The sequence below is a fragment of the Lampris incognitus genome, chromosome 3 (genome assembly GCF_029633865.1).
Source record: "Lampris incognitus isolate fLamInc1 chromosome 3, fLamInc1.hap2, whole genome shotgun sequence".
Classification (NCBI taxonomy): Eukaryota; Metazoa; Chordata; class Actinopteri; order Lampriformes; family Lampridae; genus Lampris; species Lampris incognitus.
In genome coordinates, this window is record NC_079213.1 from 90,320,907 (window position 1) to 90,339,240 (window position 18,334).

The 18,334-nt window shown below is 45.7% G+C and overlaps 1 protein-coding gene across 1 annotated transcript in view; it reads right to left on the minus strand.

Moving 5' to 3' along the window:
- Positions 1-18,334, minus strand: part of LOC130109105 (adhesion G-protein coupled receptor D2) — a 183,033-nt gene that overhangs the window by 156,498 nt on the left and 8,201 nt on the right. The window contains exons 6-10 of the mRNA XM_056275848.1: positions 16,199-16,348; positions 12,993-13,066; positions 5,178-5,453; positions 3,749-3,860; positions 2,205-2,348 (exon numbers count right to left, since the gene is read on the minus strand). Of these exons, the coding sequence (XP_056131823.1) occupies positions 2,205-2,348; positions 3,749-3,860; positions 5,178-5,453; positions 12,993-13,066; positions 16,199-16,348 (756 nt within the window). The remainder of the gene's footprint in view (positions 1-2,204; positions 2,349-3,748; positions 3,861-5,177; positions 5,454-12,992; positions 13,067-16,198; positions 16,349-18,334) is intronic.

Here is an 18,334-nt window from a genome sequence, read left to right on the forward strand (position 1 = left end):
TGAAGATGAAGTAAAAGATTGCTACTACCAGCAGTTGGATGATGCCCTCATTAAGGTTCCCAAGAAAGACAAAATTCTTCTGGGGGATTTCAATGCAAGAGTTAGGATTAATCATGAGGTTTGGAAAGGAGCAATCAGACGCCATGGAATTAGGCATATGAATGCTAATGGTCTTGGGCTGCTGAACCTATGTGCCAAACATCAGCTCTCAATAACCAACACCATGTTCCAGATGAAGAACAGATACAAAACCTCCTGGATGCACCCACCATCAAAGCACTGGTACCTGATCGACTACATCATTGTTAGAAGATCTGACATTAGGGATGTTTGTATCACTCGAGCCATGAGAGGGGCTGAATGTTATACAGATCACTGAATGATATTAGCCAAACTCCATCTCATGGTACGCTCCTGCTGAAGACTGACGAATCCATTGACAAAAAAAAAAGGACTTCCATCAGCAAGCACCCTGCTGAATGAATCAGCAGCCCAGACTATTTGGCTATAGCATCAAAAAGTACCAGGACTCGTTTGATGCAAATGCCACATACATCAGCACTCTTATGCATAGTATGCACAGAGCACACAAAACTAGCCTTGATCACCCTGCTTCACAGCCACTAAAGCGGGAATGGCAACAGCAAAGGAAGATAGTCCAGCAGGAACTGCGACACCTGCATATTGAGTGGTGGATTTCCAAAGCTCAAAAAATTCAAAACTGTGCAGACAAGCATGACACGCACAACTTTTATATAATAACTTATATAAAAACCATCTATGGGCCAAGAAGCTGCTCTGTATGTCCTATTAGAAGCGCTGATGGATCCACCCTCATAAAGTACCAGGTCAAGATCACTTAACGATGGAGAGAACACTTTTAAGCATTCCTCAATCACTTCAACACAGTGAACACCTCCATCCTTGATGAGCTGCCATTGCTGCCCACCATCCAGACCCTCGATGCGCCACCATCCTTCAGCCAAGTCTTCTCAGCCAAATCACTGAAGAACAACAAAAGCCCAGGTCCTGATTCTATCTCTGCCGAAATTCTAAAGCGAGGAGGATACCTCTGCACAGTTTACCTGTTCATTGCTGAGTTGTGGAAGTAGTAACGTGTCCCTCATCAGTGGAGGGATGCAAACATCATCACCACATACAAGAACAAGGGTAATAAATTAGCTGCTGTGGGGGTATACAGTCAAATGGGATTGTCTTTTAACATCTCCAAAACAGAAATCCTCTGCCAATGGTCATCTGATCCCCCCACCAGAACGTCCCAACTTTTACATCTCAGACTCTCCTCTTGCCCTTGTACCACACTTCAAATACCTTGGTAGCATCCTCTCTGGTGACTGCAACATTGATCAGGACATCCAAAATAGGATCCAGCAGGCCTTGTGCTCATTTGGACACCTCAGGAAGCAGTTTTCACCAACAACAACCTGCACCTCAATACAAAGATTGCAGTCTATCAGGCAGTGTGCCTATCCACACTTCTCTATGGATGTGAGACATGGACGCTTTACAGCCGCCACCTGAAACAACTTGAGGCCTTTCACATAAAATGCCTCCAGCGGATGTTTCACATCTGGAGATTCTAAAATACATCAGCGGCAGGAGCATAAAAACCACCATCTTTCACCACCAATTCAGATGGCTTGGCCACCTCATCAGGATGCCAGAGGACTGCATCCCTTGTAAGGTCTTCTATGGCCAGCTGAGGCCAGAACACCACTCAGCCATTGGACCAAAAAAGAGGTTCAAAGACCAGCTGAATGTCTCCCTTAAGAAGTGTGAACTTCACCCTGGCACACTAGAGATGGCAGCTGCTGATCGACCCAACTGGCACCATCTATGCCATGAAGGCGCGAAGCTTGCTGAGAGAAAAAAGGGAGGAAAAGCACCTGGCAAAGAAGCGCAGGAGACACAAATCCACAGTTGCAGTTAATTCCACACCACCCTCTGCCAGTGCCTTCGTGTGTACTGCCTGTGGAAGACAGTGTGCATCCCGCATTGGACTTTACAGCCACCAAAGGACTCATAATAAATAAAAGTAGGAGTCATCATTGGACACAATGAAGAAGTGTGTGTGTGTGTGTGTGTGTGTCTGGATTTGTTTACAGTCCATTATTTTGGCCTCTGCACCTGAGTAATGGAGTCATGAGTGCCATGGTTTGCATGCATGTATGCGCGTTTTCTACCGAGTGTGTGTAGTCTCTGGAGCTCAAAATCAGTGATGAGCAACTCGTCTTGGCTGCTGCTGGCAGTGTGTGTGCCAAGTGTTGATGGCTTGAAGACATGGCGGCAGCTTGCCTGAGACAGTCTCTGCCATTCCATGTGCACATCTGGACACAAGACAGGAGAAGACATTCACAGTGACAGGGAGGAATGTGATTTGACAAAAAGAAACTCATTTCCAACATCAAAGAAATTCATGTCATGGGTACAGAGATGATTTAGTATTGACCTTTGCGTAAAGTGTGAGTAGATTTTTTTTTGTCCTTTGAGACCAAGAGCTCTTGTTTCCAGATGGTGCAAGGCCGGAGGTAGCACTAACGCAGACTTAGTGACAATTTCGTTGGGTGCAAGGTGATTTTTCTCTGCCTGGGCACGGCTGCTAATTTCCAGCTTGCCATGATATCGCTTGCGCCGAAATGGGCATGGGGGCGCAGTAGAGGGTGTCATTCAAAACCAGGTGGCGCAGTGCTAGTTTGGTGTCAAATAAAACATAATATTACACCTGCATCTCCGCCTGGTCACACCACATTTTAGCGCAGACGGACGCGTTGCGTGGTAGTTTCTGGGCTTTAGGCGAAGGTGCACTAAGCATGGACTTATCCAAAATCACACACGCCACTGTTGTGTATGTTATGCTGGCCCATTTCAGTAAATATCAAAATATCATCAAAATATCTTCACATGTATCATTGTCTTCCGACGTAAAGCAGTCATTGTGCATCATTGTGCATGGAAAACGTCATGGTGACACAGATTTCAATATTTCAATTAACCTCATTCAACCTGAAAAAAATGAACTGATTGCCTAGGCTAATTAATCCATGATCATAACTATTTAAGGTCTCCTGCTGTGTTCATAGAATGCATAGGAAAGGCAGAACTGCTGGTTAGAATGAAGACACGTTAAACGGTAACCTGTCAAATAATCATGTTTGTCATATCACTCTGGAATTGGTGTTAATGTCTGTTGAATGTGCACGTGGCAACTCTGCACCTCCCAAACAAGGACATCATGGGTTGTGGCTAGATGGGGTATAGCCACGGACGGAAGTGACGCAAAATCTTGCTGCATGTAACTTTAGCAGGTCCGTGGCTGTACCCCATCTAGCCACAACCCCAGTCTACTATGTCCCGTAATTAGCAAAAAATTATTGGCCATGCCTTAGATCGACTTGTGCCGTGAACTAGCACCAGTGTCTTCAACTGCGCTATGACCCAGAAATTAGACCCCTAAGTGTTTTTGTGCAGTCAAGAATGTCTAACATTTAATCAATGTTCTGTATGCGTTGAGTCTGTTTAATGACCGCTAGACCCTCTTTTGATTTCAAAAGAAAACTCTTTTTTTAAGATACACCATACTTGTCATACATTTCCAATAATAAGACTTTTGTTGGCTGTCATAAAAAATGATAATAAAATACAATATAAGTTTATCATATGCAGGCTACTGTGCGAATTGTTACAGTATCACACAACCAACAGTGTTGTTTTGACACATTTCCATTACCTAGGTTCTTGGTGGAGAGAGTGAAACCTCTCCCTTCAGCAGACAGCACATCTGCAAGAGCTTCAGTGAGTCTGTCAATGCTCCTCACAATGGTGTATGGCCCCACACTGACCTGTATGACAGATGCCGAGTGGCCAAGTGGTTAGAGAGACTGTGCTGACCTCTCCAAATGTACCCTTGAGCAAGACACAGAACTGATACCACCCCCTCCATTTTAACCAAGTATCAACTATGTTCCTCGATTGTAAACCATAGCCACACTGTGAATTTCAAACCAAGGGAAACATTCAAATACACTGAGCTGATGCCTTTTTACAGAGTGATTTAGAAGGACCACAACAGTTGAATGAGCTTTCAGTTCCGATATCACTAATGTAACGAGCTGCAAATGTGTGTAAAGGTCGGAGTCTTAGCACTATTAAATACAATATTACTGTAACTGTAAAAACAATAACAAAAAGTGTGACACTTCCACACTATGTTTATACATACAAACCTGTCCGATTGCACGGTAGAAATGTACATTTTCAATATGCATTTCAACACACATGCGTGCAATACATCTGAAGGGTATGGCAGTTAACTGAATGATCACAGGCACACAAATCCAATCTTTCTACAGCTGGATCAACACGGAATGAGTAGATAATCATATTCAACACTGTGCACAGGATCAGATCCTTTTTTTTTTTTTTTTTTTTGGTCAACCCTTTTGGTGAATTTCATGTCAACTTTCACAACTGTAGTTGTAAACATTAAATAACTGCTTCCCGTTTTAGCTAATCTGAAAGCACTGTAGAACAGCGCTTCTTCTGGCTTGTCAATTTTAATTTTCCGTCATTCCGGGCAACTATTTGGCATGAACACTTCACATCTCATATATTTCTGTGTATTCTGGTGTTTTTTTAACCTCTACTTATCCAGAGAAATTCAACTGAACAAACATGATCTTTACCAGCAACTGTCTGTTCCCATAACCCTGAGAGCTGTACCATTCTCTGCTATTGGCCACTGAGGAGCTGCCAAATGAGAAAGGAAAACTCCTCATTTGATTTACTGTCACACATTTTCAGAGGTGGAAAACTCCACTTCAGAAAGTAGAAGTACTAACCCTGTATTTGCTCCACCCATGCACTAAACCAGCTGATTCTAATTAGCACAACACTTCAGCCAGGTAGGAGAACTAATTAGTGAAATCAGCTGGTTTAGTCCATGGGTGGAGCAAATACATGGTTAGTACCCCTACTTTCTGAAGCCGGGTTTTCCCCACCTCTGCACATTTTCCCCAGCCAGTGTGAGAATTCAAACCATAGCAATCCAAGCCTTCCTCTCAAACCTCTAAAGGCCCTCACAACCCCACAGTGTGGAAAGAAGGTAGAAAAAGACAGCAGAGAAATAACAAAACAAAACAAAATGTTGCCCCACTCACCCCATCTTCCGTGAGCCCCATCCACTGGGTGACCTTGTCGGGCTCTAGCATCAAACTAGCCAGCTTCAGGTAAGTGGAAGCTATAGAAACCATGACCTCTGCTGCATTAGCCCCTGCCATGTCTGGGACCATTTCCTGGGAAAGGTAAAGGACGTCGCTGGGGGTGAGGAGGTCTGGGCCCCCAGTCTCCATGATGCGTAGGACAGCTTCTGTCAGGTGTTCCACAGAGGACAGGTCTCTGTACAAGGAGGCATTAGCTCTCATTGTGTCCATCACCTGAAAAAGAAATGTGCATCTTCATTATTCTTTTAACATCATTTTGAATAAATACATACATAAACTAAAGTACCTGCTCTTCCCCAGCTATGCCTTCCTTTTCACACAGTTACACACACAGTCATCTAAATCAGAATCCTTTTCATTCACTGGTCATTCAGGTGCATCAGGTATGTAAGCTGGCTACTTGGTGCTGACGCATTACAAGATAGCTCAGTGGCGGATGCAACATGACTATGGAAGTAAAACAGTGTCGCCGGATTTTGAAGTGAAAATGAGTTACTGAAAAATTGAAGAGGCAAAAAAATCAGATGCATAAATTCAATGCAAAAACAAACAAAACACAGTGCTACAAATTCGAAGGCTTGTACAAATCAAAATCCGGTGAGACTGTTTTGCTTCCATACCTGACAGTCCTCTGCTGGTGAAGGCTGGATTTCCTCAAGACACCCTCAGATACTGTGTCCATGTTCCTCGACATTCAGGATGTAAAGCTCCCATCTTATCCCTTTCTGTATGACCACCTCACAGTACTCTGATCCCACGTACTACAAGGCACTCACGGTCCTACTTGTTGCTATCGTGAATGAGTGCGATATGACTGTAATATTTGCTAGTAATATTTGATTTGCTAATGTCCCTTACGGCTTTCCGTAGCGCCACAACAAAGTCACGTGATGTACGTAACAACGTCAGTCGGAATCCGGTCGGTGAATAAACACCCAGCACGAGAGAAGTCGTCCTTGCTTTATTAATGTTATAAGTTAACATAGCCAGAGGGCACAGATCATTACATGGTGTCAGAAGTGGGATTTAAATACCCAATATGGATTCGTACGGCGTTCCAGCTCCACGGATGGACTGGGAATCGGCGAACTTACCTGAAGCATGGAGACGATTTCGACAAACAACGGAGCTAATGTTCACGGGCCCCCTGCGCGGGAAGAATGAAGAGGAGAAATGCAGCTACCTCCTGCTCTGGATAGGGGAAAAAGGGCGCGATGTGCACAACACTTGGACACTCAGCGGAGAACAAGCCAAGAAGCTAGAAACGTACTACGATAAGTACACTGAGTACATCACCCCCAAAGCAAACCCGATTTATGCCAGATATAAATTTCATGAAAAGATGCAGGGAGAGAGTGAATCCTTCGAACGATTTGTAACTGAGCTAAAGCTCCTAGTCAAAGACTGTGGCTACCCAAATGCCGACGAGATGGTCAGGGACCGCATCGTGTTTGCCACCAACTCACCCAGAGTGAGAGAAAAGCTACTTAGCCAGGGAGCTGAGCTAACGCTAGAAAAGGCCATAGATGTAGCCCGCTCACACGAGCTAGCAAAGCAACAGCTAACGTTTATGGGCCAGGGCAGCACACATGAAACGGTGCACGCAATAGGCAGAAAGACTTACAAACCGAACGCACCCAAAGCAGCTAACGCTAACTTCAGACAAAGGGACGTTAGCACCGCCGCCAGGGCGTGTAGCTATTGTGGAGGGCTACACGGCGCTAAAGCCACTTGCCCAGCTAAGGGTAAACAATGCATTAAATGCAAGAAGCTCAATCATTTTGCTAAAGTATGCAAGTCTAGCTCCCAGGGACAGACAAAGTACTACCGCGGCACAGTACATGCCGTCGGAGAGAACCCAGAAGAGTACACCACTGACAGAGAGCAGGAAGAACTGTACTTCGACAACATTACAGTGGAGAGCACCGCTGTGGGAGAACAGACAGAGCTGTACATAGACTGCATCTCAATAGAGAACAACGGAAAAAGCAACGAGCAGGCTTACGTAGAGGTTGGAATTGGCACACCTCCACAGAAGGTAAAGTTTAAACTAGACACTGGGGCACAGGCCAATACTATTCCCACCAACCTGTTCCAGGCGCTGTTCAAAAATGTGACACTGAAACCAGCAATACACAGACTCACTGAATATGGAGGAGGCGCGCTGAGCGTGAAAGGCACATGCAAACTCAAATGTAAGTACAGAGACAATGCAATTATGCTGGACTTTTACGTCATTGACACAAACGCCCCACCAGTCATGGCAATGAAAACATGCCGTGACCTAAACTTGGTAAAAATAGTGATGGCTGTGAGCGAGGAAAACAATGTCACATCACAGAGCATAATGGATGAGTATGCAGATGTTTTCCAGGGAATAGGAGAGTTCCCAGGCGAGTGCACCTTCCGCGTCACACCAGATGCAACGCCGGTCGTCTGCCCGCCACGCAGAATCCCCATCGCCCTACGCAGCAAACTGAGGGACGAGCTTGACAGCATGGAGAAAGGCGGCATAATCTGTAAGGTAACAGAACCCACAGAATGGGTGAACGCACTCGTCATTGTTGAGAAGCCAAAGACAGGCAAACTTAGAGTGTGTTTAGACCCCAGAGCTCTTAACAAAGTGATACAACGACCTCACTACCCCCTCCCCACGCTGGAGGACGCCACCACAAAGCTCGCTGGAGCTGAGTACTTTAGCGTGTTAGACGCGTGGTCAGGCTATTGGGCCATCAAACTGAGCACTGAATCCTCAATGTTGACGACATTTAACACAGTGTTTGGCAGGTATCGTTTCCTCAGACTGCCATTCGGAATCGTGTCCGCTCAAGACGAGTTCCAGAGACGCGTTGATGAAACATATGAAGGATTGGACGGTGTGACGGCCATAGTGGACGACATACTAGTGTTCGGCAAGACTAAAGAGGAACATGACCAGCGTCTCAGAGCGATGCTGAAGCGCACAAGGGAGCGAGGGGTGAGGCTCAACCCCGACAAGTGTCACATATGCGTGTCCGAGGTAAGCTACTTCGGCCACACGCTCTCACACGAAGGCATCAAACCAGACCCACACAAGGTGAAGGCGGTCAAGGACATGCAACCCCCACAGAACAAAGCAGAGCTGGAGACAGTCCTCGGCATGATCAACTACCTCGTCAGATTCGCTCCACACCTCTCACAGATAAACTCACCCCTCAGACCGCTTCTGAAACAGGACAGTGAGTTTGTGTGGGATGCAGTCCACGACAAGGCGTTCCAAGAGATGAAGAATCTCATTACACAGCACCCAGGTCCAGTACTCTCATATTTCGACCCGCAGAAAGAGCTGCGACTCCAAGTGGATGCATCCAAAAGTGGCCTTGGGGCTGTCATGCTCCAAGATGGCAAACCAATTGCCTATGCGTCCAAGTCACTCAACAGCACTGAAGAAAACTACGCACAGATAGAGAAGGAGCTCTACGCTGTGGTCTTCGGCTGCAAGAGGTTCCACGAGTACATGTATGGACGAAAAGTGATTGTGGAGTCAGACCACAAGCCTCTGGAGGCAATACTAAAAAAGCCACTGGCAGCAGCACCACCCCGGCTGCAACGGATGATCCTGGCGCTCCAAAAATACGACATCCAAATCATCCACCGCCCCGGTAAGGACATACCGGTGGCCGACACACTGTCACGCAAGTCAATAGAACACCACGACAGTGACCTACAGGAAGGGATGGAGGCCCAAGTGCACACAGTCCTCAGCAACATCCCTGTGAGCGACACAAGACTCACAGAAATCAAGCAGGAAACAGCGCAAGATCCACAGCTCACCGCACTCAGACGAGCCACACTCACTGGCTGGCCAGACACAAAGAAAAAGTGCCCGCCCAGCATCCAGGAATACTGGAACCACAGAGCAGAAATCTCAGAAATGGACGGTATCCTGTTCAAAGGTGAGAGAATCATTGTCCCCCAAAAGCTTCGCAAGGACATGATACAGCGCATCCATGCCAGCCACCTTGGCGTGGAAAAAAGCAAATGCCGAGCAAGAGACTTACTGTTCTGGCCTGGCATGGGGAAACAGATCGAGGATGCGGTAGCAGACTGCAGCATATGCCAAGAACGGCGCAGCGCAAATGCAAAGGAACCAATGATGTCACACGCCATACCCGAGCGGCCGTGGCAAGTGATAGGCACAGACCTATTCACATGGAACTCACAGGACTTCATAGTCACTGTGGACTACTACTCCAGATTCTTCGAGCTAGAGAGACTTTACAGCTGCACCTCATCTGCCGTCATCATGAAGCTGAAAGCAGCAATGGCTCGACACGGAATCCCCGAGACTATCATCAGCGACAACGGTCCGTGCTACAGCTCTGGTGAGTTCCGCAACTTCTCACAGACATGGGGTTTCTCACACACCACCACAAGCCCCCACTACCCACAGAGCAACGGCCTCTCCGAGAAGACTGTCCAGACGGCCAAACGCATCCTGGACAAAGCCAAAGCTGAGAACAAAGACCCCTACATGAGCTTACTGGAGTATCGCAACACACCGGTGGACAACCTGAAATCACCGGCACAGCTACTGATGAGTCGGAGGCTGCGGTCCATTCTCCCATCAACAGCAAAACACCTGCAGCCACAGATCGCCAGTCAGGAGGATGTTCACAAAAGGAGAGAGGTATGTCAACAGCGCCAGCAGGCATACTACAACCGAACAGCCAAACCTCTGCCCCACCTGCCCGCAGGCACACCAATCCGCTTCCGGCAGGAGGATGGATCCTGGAGACCTGCAACTGTGGAAAGACCAGCGAACACAGAGAGGAGCTACCACATCCAAACCAAAGAAGGTCAGATCTACCAACGCAACCGTCAACACCTGCGACAAAGCAGAGTGAACACTCACACTACGCACACACACACTTCACAGCAGACTGTTACCAGCGCTAACAACAACACACAAGCCCATCAGCAAGAGCATGCTGAACCTCCAGACACGAACAATCAGCGACAACCAGACACACAGCCTGGTTACACCACGAGGTCAGGTCGCACGATCAAACCAAGACAAATCCTTGACTTATGAATGTTAAAAAAAAGAGAATTTTACACCAACCTGTACTATACCTGCTATGTTTTGAAAAGAAATATTTACAGCGTTCACTTACCTTGTGTACCTACCTGCTGTTTGCAGTTACCAGTAATGAAATGAAAAAAAAAAAAAGATGAAATGTTATTACGGTGTCACATTTAGACAGTGAGGGAAATGTTTTACACTACTTTGTTGCAGTCCAGTTATATAAGAGTTCCACTTTCATATTCTTTCTTATTAAGATTGTATTCGCTTATAAACGTGCTCAACGTGGTCTGTATCTCTGCAGAGAAAGCAGCACTTTTCAGAAAAAGGGAGATGTAATATTTGCTAGTAATATTTGATTTGCTAATGTCCCTTACGGCTTTCCGTAGCGCCACAACAAAGTCACGTGATGTACGTAACAACGTCAGTCGGAATCCGGTCGGTGAATAAACACCCAGCACGAGAGAAGTCGTCCTTGCTTTATTAATGTTATAAGTTAACATAGCCAGAGGGCACAGATCATTACAATGACGATATACATCGTGTGACGATAGAAAACGTCTATCGTTTCATATTATCGCTTATTTCTGCGGCAATGTTTTTCGTCATTTGGGCGGCCCTTCCCGCTCTTTGCACAACGCGGAGGCAGGCAGGAAATTTGCATGAAGGCAATACAAACAAACATGGCGGACTGTGAACGTAACGGAGAACGGGGTAATACCGAAAAGAAAAATTCCGACCAGCCAGGGCAAAACGAGGAGCTTGTACCTAAACGAGGGGCTACTGTTATGTCTGCACACATCGACAGTGCTGCATTTGATTTGGCGCTGTTCTATTGTGCTGGGATCATTTGGCGATTCCTGCGGGCCCTGGGTTGGTTGATCGGGTCTGTCTGTGACGCTGTCAGTCAAAATAAACAATGCAACGCAGAGGTTGTGTCGAGCGACAGCGCTGTGACCTGACGTGATTTCTAAACACAATAGCTACTTCTATCGTATGGGCTATATAAGTTTAAATTATTATTATTGTCACCGGTTATTTTCTTGCCCGGTGCGGGATTCGATACGGCGTGTACTGCACCACAAGACGACGTCACTAACCGCTCGGCGAAAGGGTCAGACCCGTTAGCTAGGGGCTAATGTGTCTTATTGGTAGTTTACAGTCGTCACCCTCCCCGGAAGCGCGCCCTCGCGCTTGTTATTCCCGCGCTCCGAAGAGACTTCTGAGGATCTGCACACTTCCGGATCCCACCGCTGCCACCGGTTATTTTCTTGCCCGGTGCGGGATTCGATACGGAGTGTACTGCACCACAAGGCGACATCACTAACCGGTCGACTAAAGGGTCAGACCCGTTAGCTAGGGGCTAATGTGTGTAATTAGTAGTTTACATGATTATTATTATTATTATTATCGACGTGGTTTGGGTATGAAAATTCTGACACGGACTAGAAAACCGTACTTTGCAAAATGTGCCTCACGCCACAACAGACTCAAACACCACGTTTACCAACTACGCAAGAATCATGTCAAACAGTACTACGGAGTAAGTCTACAGATGAGAGCCGCAAAAGCACAGTCGAGTGCTCAAAACAAACCCGAGACATTAGTATTGTAGCGAATTCGGGGGGCAGCCCGGGAACCGCCGCAGCGGGGACGCGAACCCGTGTCTCCCGCACTACGTTATCCAGTCGACTAAAGGACTAGCGAGTCTATCCATAGATGATCGTTATACTACCCCCGTCCTTCGGCAAACGAACACACTTCAGCATATCGGCTCCCTCACGACTCTAGGCGAATGCGCTTCCGGTCTCACCCATTCCACTTTCGACACCAATGTAGCAAGTTCGGGGGGCAGCCCGGGAACCGCCGCAGCCGAGACGCGAACTCGTGTCTCCCGCGCCACAGACGACTACGTTAACCAGTCGACTAAGGGGTCCGACTCGTTAGCCAAGGGCTAGCGAATCTATTCATCCGTGGTCGTTACAATATTTTATATTTTGTTACATGCTTAATTGAAAATTTGCACAAACGTTCTAAATAAAAGGAGAAAAAAATTAAATATGAGTAAGTACTGTAACCGGTTATTTTCTTGCCCGGTGCGGGATTCGATACGGGGTGTACTGCACCACAAGGCGACATCACTAACTGCTCGGCTAAAGTGTCAGACCTGTTAGCTAGGGACTAACGTGTCTTATTAGTAGTTTACAGTACCTTTTATTTGTCGAGTATATTATTCAAAATGTAAAAAGGAATTGGGCGTTCCATGTGGTCATTTAATATAAACTTTACTCATTGAATTTACAAAAAATGTGCTATATCGTGATATGTATCGTTATCGTGATATGAAATTTTGGTCATATCGCACAGCCCTTCAAGCTGCAACAACATAGTATGTCACACCACCTGCATACACAAGTTAACTAAATGATGTATGTTTAATGCATGCGTATGTAATGTAATGTCTTTAGTCTGCTTCTATCTTTAGTGCACTGTCTCCTCCCACTACTCATGAGATGCTATTGTTCTCATATAATATGTGCCAGAATACACTCAGTTGTCATTATTGCGCCACGCAATCATCATAAACAACTCTTGTATATTTGATATACTTGATGATGTAACTCAGGTTGTGATTGGATCTGTGACTGGTACGTACAGGCAACAGAAAACTACACTGTCCAACTTACAGGTTTGACCAAGGGATCCTTGCTCAGTCTGCTGAAGAATGTTGTTTTGGGGAAGCTGAAGACATCCATTGCTTCTGTGATCGGAGACAGAGAGGAATGGGATATATTTACTTCCAAGTGAAAAATTTAGGACTCTAGTTTGAGTGTCCAAGCTTTTCACTTGAATTTTTGGGTTTACTTGTGACTTTGCACAAAGAGTAAAGCTGCACCATAAATTGAAGAAGAAAAAAACATAAATAACTAACCGCAACATTGACTGCTGCCACTCCAAAACATGGAGGTATCCTTTGGTTGTATGGGAATTCATTGTGCCCTTTCTAGATTCGGCTGCAGTGTCATCACTTGGACATGAGACAGCACAGAAAACAGGCCAGTTACAGGTCAATGCCTCCTTTCTCTATGTCTGTGGAGAATGAAGACATTCCTTGCCTTGGCTGTTTGCATCAAGATGTGGTAACTACCAACGCCTCCTGAACAGGGTGGGTAGCCGTCTGGCAGCACAGGTCAGTCAGGTGGCTGTGGGGTGCTCAGCACTGGTTGAAGTATGTAAATGCATTGGAGATTCAGGCCATGCTGCTAGCCCTGAGGCATTTCCTACCTTTTTGGAGGGCCAACATGTTCTCATAAGGTCAGACAACACCTCAGTGGTTTATCACATCATCCACCAAGACAGCACCAGAACCCAGCAGTGTCTCTGAGTTGCTCAGCAACTCCTCTTTCAGGCCGTCCCTCACCTAGCAACCCTAAGAGCGATGCACCTCTCTGGCATACAGAACGAGAACATTTCCTGTCCCACCAAAGCCCTCCCCTGGGGGGGAGGAGGCTAAATCCAGAGGTGGTGGAAGCAATATGATGCAGGTACAGCCAAACAGAGGTAGAGATTTTTGCTTCAGAGTCCTTAACCCATTGCCCCCAGTGATTTTCAATGATGGAGGTGACCAGCCCATCAGGATGCTCTGGCTCATGCATGGTGAAACCATCTCCTTTATGCTTTTAGGTGCCTGTGACCAGGAAGTTATTGAGATCATCTTAAATTCTAGTGATCCTTCCACCACAGCACTCTACACTAGTAGGTGGAAATTATTTTGTGGAGGAGCCAGAGCACTGTGGTATACTGGCTATACTCCGGTTTTTACAGTCATCGCTAGACAAGGGCCTTTCAGCCTCTACAATCAGGGTTTATATAGCAAGCCATTTCAGCCTGGCACATACAAGTGGGTGATGGTACCATGGGATCCCACAGTCTTTTTAGTCACTTTCTGAAGGGGGCTCAGCGACTTTACCTCCCCATGGTTGAAACCTATGCCATCTTGGGACCTATCCTTGGTGCTGGAGGCATTGCATCATCCCTCATTTTAACCCTTGGGACAAGCAGAATTGAAATGGCTATCATTTAAAATGGCCTTCCTTCCGGCTGTTTGCTCAGTTAAGCATGTGAGTGAGCTTCTCACTTTGTCCATCAGTCAAGAGTATCTATGCTGGACTCTTTATCAGACAGTAGTAATGCTGTAACGCCTAACCCTACATTTCTTCCAAAGAGACTCTCCCTGTTATGTCAATCAGCCTTTTAGCTTGGCTGCACTTAATCCCTCACTTCTTAAGAATGGTCAGGTGTTGGGTTCAAGTCTATTGTGTCCTGTGTGTGCTCTAGGTTGTCACACTGAGCAGAAAGCCAGGTGCTGGCAGTCTGATGCACTTTTTGTGCGTTATAGAGGACATAAGAAAAGCTACGCCTTGTTGAAAAGGCTCGCCAATTGGATGATGGAAATTTCTAGTCATGTCTATAGTTCCAGAGGCCCTCCTGTTCCTCTTGGTGTCAAGTGCTACTCCACCAGGAGTGTTTCCATCTCCTTCACTGCATTGATAGGCATTCCCTTGTCTGACATTTGCACAGCAGCAACATGGTCTTTGACATCTATGTTTGCACAATTGTACAGAGTTACGTGGCCTCACATAATCTTGTGACAGCAGCCATCTTGCCAACATCCTCACTGTGTTCTTAATTGGGTGAGTACGCTTCCTCATGACTTTGGTGGTATAAGTCATCCAGGTGCTAAGCACCATCTCTGCTGGACAGTAAGAATTAAGTAGAATGAGAGTTATGAATGTAACTGCAGTTCTATGAATTCTGGATGACCGCCAGAGTTTGCCCGTCACTCTGAATCTAGGCGAGAAGACTCCAAAAGGAAACTACTCCTGGGTGTACAGGCCTTTTATACGGGGGGCGTGTAGCCTACGTCATCCAGGTCACAGGTGACTTTGTTGGTATAGATGCTCGACTGTACATGCGTGATGGATATATCCAGGGGCTAAGCACCTTCTCTAGTGGTCATCCAGAATTCATAGAACCTTAATCACATTCGTAAGCCCTGTTATCTTTTGAAAACAGTTGTACATATGAAACATCTGAGGAATGGTATAAAAAGTAGTGCTGCACGATTTGGTGAAAAAGTCATATTGCGATTATTGTGGACAATATTGTGGTTTGGATTAAAAAAAATCATACATATACAAATAATACAAATTTGTTGTGTTGCTGAGACATGTAGCGACTTTCATTTTGCATGTTTTACAGTAGCTCTTTCTGCTCAATGTTGCTGAGCTTGAATCCAAAGTATTGCCATATAACAGAGGTTGCGTTTCTTTCTTTTTTTGCCACCAGTTCATCAGCGTTAACCAGCTCGTTGTCATCGGTATCAATTTTTTCCTTCTTTCTGATCTGCACACAACACACCGGATAGTCATGTGACCGCAGACTGCACACGTTTCAATGCCTAAAAAGAGACTGATTGGTCATCTCTTAATTATGGGCATAGATATGCAGACTGCACACAAACACGTTCACACACGCCTATTTTATTATTTAATTAAATCACAGCCTTTTGTGATTATACAATTGCACAGGCTGACATCGCGACTGTGATTAGATTAACCGTGCAGCACTAATAAAAAGTGTGATAAAGCAAGAATATTAATAAACAAATAAGTATACTTCAGTGCACTGAACAGTGAGGTCTGTGTTAAACCACACTATTAACTGCACAATGGATATTGTGACTGCATGAATAAAATATGAAAAGAGGCATTTCAATCATCATAGTAATACCTTGTTATTGCATATGTTATAGATATATATTTTTTAAACAAATACATTATATTTACCAGTTGATTTAGATTACAGTGAAAAACATTAGAATGACTATCACCTTTCTGAAACTGGCAGACCGCCCCTTTGGATGAATCACACTTGTCCTGACCCCAGCTCCCATTAACAGGGTCAAAGGTGACACACCACTCAGCCTGGAGAGCATGGACCACCTCCCGGGAGAAGTTGTGATAGGACAGGAAGCTTGTACCTAGGAGGGTGTGCAGGGATGGGTTCTCCAACGCACTGCTGTTACCTTGCAAAGTAAATAGTGAACGGTCATGGTTAATGCTGGGCAATGGATTTTGATGGCAAAATCACGCAAAACCTTCTCTCCTGTGTTTCATCAACTTACGTCTTTTCTGTTCTATGTTATGATAACTTAAAAATATTCAAGAGTGAAGTGTCCATTCCACAAATCCAATAGAAAATGAGAAGCCCTTTCCTAACCCACAGAGTCCTCCACAAAAATGATTCTGGTTTAGGAAAACAAACGTTACACATTAAAAACAGCATATTTTATGTTATTTATATGTTTTGCTAGAGAGTAATTCAGAACTGTGTGGGTCTAAGGACATGATGTTGTATTGTTGTAAAGCCCACTGAGGCAAATTTGTGATAATGGGGTATACAAATAAGATTGACTTGACTTGGTTGCATTACAAAATGTCAAGGTATTTTTCTAGTATACAGACATTTTCTAGTAAACTACAGTGAATTGACATAGGATGTCTCTCTCTTTTTTATTAGCTCTACATGACGCCTATGTAAGCAGAGTTGGAAATGGTGAAACGAGTCTGAGAAGCATGGAACGACAGTGCAATGGAGAGGTCAGGATGGAGAATGGGGTTTAACAAAGGAAAAGAGAAAAAAAACACTCCTGCATTTTACAGTTTACTTTTTAGGTCTTCAACTGAGACTCTTATCTTGAGCAGATTACAATGAGTTGGTAGGCACAAGATAATGTAACTGGACTGGTTATATATCCAGTTGCACTTGATTCAATTCCTTTGGATAACTATGACCTGGACGAATGAGAACATTCACAGGCACAAGATAATGGTCCTTCTCAAGGATCCTCATTGGCTGTAGCAATCTCTTAAAACAATCATCCACTTTGCCAAAAGACATTGATCCGAGGTGTTATTACAAGTAAATCAGTAATGGAATGGGTGTCCGGGTATCATGGCAGTCTATTCTGTTGCCTACCAACCTTGGGATTGCCGGTTCGAATCCCTGTGTTACCTCTGGCTTGGCCGGGTATCCCTGCAGACATGTTGGCTGTGTCTGCGGGTGGGAAGCCGGAGGTGGGTATGTGTCCTGGTCGCTGCACTAGTGCCTCCTCTGGTCGGTCGGGGCGCTTGTTTAGGGGGGAGGGGGAACTAGGGGAATAACGTGATCCTCCCATGCACTACATCCCCCTGGCGAAACTCCCCACTGTCAGGTGAAAAGAAGCGGCTGGCGACTCCACATGTATCGAAGGAGGCATGTGGTAGTCTGCAGCCCTCCTCAGATCGGCAGAAGGGGTGGAGCAGCAACCGGGACGGCTTGGAAGAGTGGGGTAATTGGCCAAATACAATTGGGGGGAAAAATAAGGGGGGGGGGTAAAAAAATCAGTAATGGAATGGTGATCTAGTGGTTAGAGAAGCATCCCTTGTGTTCCATCCCTGGATTGATCCCTGACGACACCTCATTGTGTCACTCAACAACTATGCCTGCTTTTGAAGTGTCCTTGAGCAATATATTAAGTGCTCACTTGCTGCTAGGGCAGTCTAGACAAGAACTCTGCATATGTAGCATTGTACAGTTTCAAGCCACTGCTCTCATTACACACCAGGGACCACGACGTCAGAGCCAGGAGTTTGTTTTTAAGGGTGGGATTCAGGATGACGCCAGCCATGAAACATTTACAACAACCACTCGGGAGCTCCCGACGCTTGCCAGTTACAATTTGGCCATGGGTTCCCCTATTCATGTGGGCGAGGAGAGGAATGAGAGGATTTCTGGGGGAGAGTTTGGAGAGAGAGAGAGGGGGGGGGGGAAGAGAGGGGGAGAAAGAGAGAGAAATAGGAGAAAGACAGGAAGAGATGAAAAGAGAGAGAAATGTGTGAAGGAGAGAGAAAACAGGAGAGTAAATGCAAAAAAGACTGAAAGAAGAAGCAAAGATAGACGGAGGAAAAAAGCAATTGTCAACAGA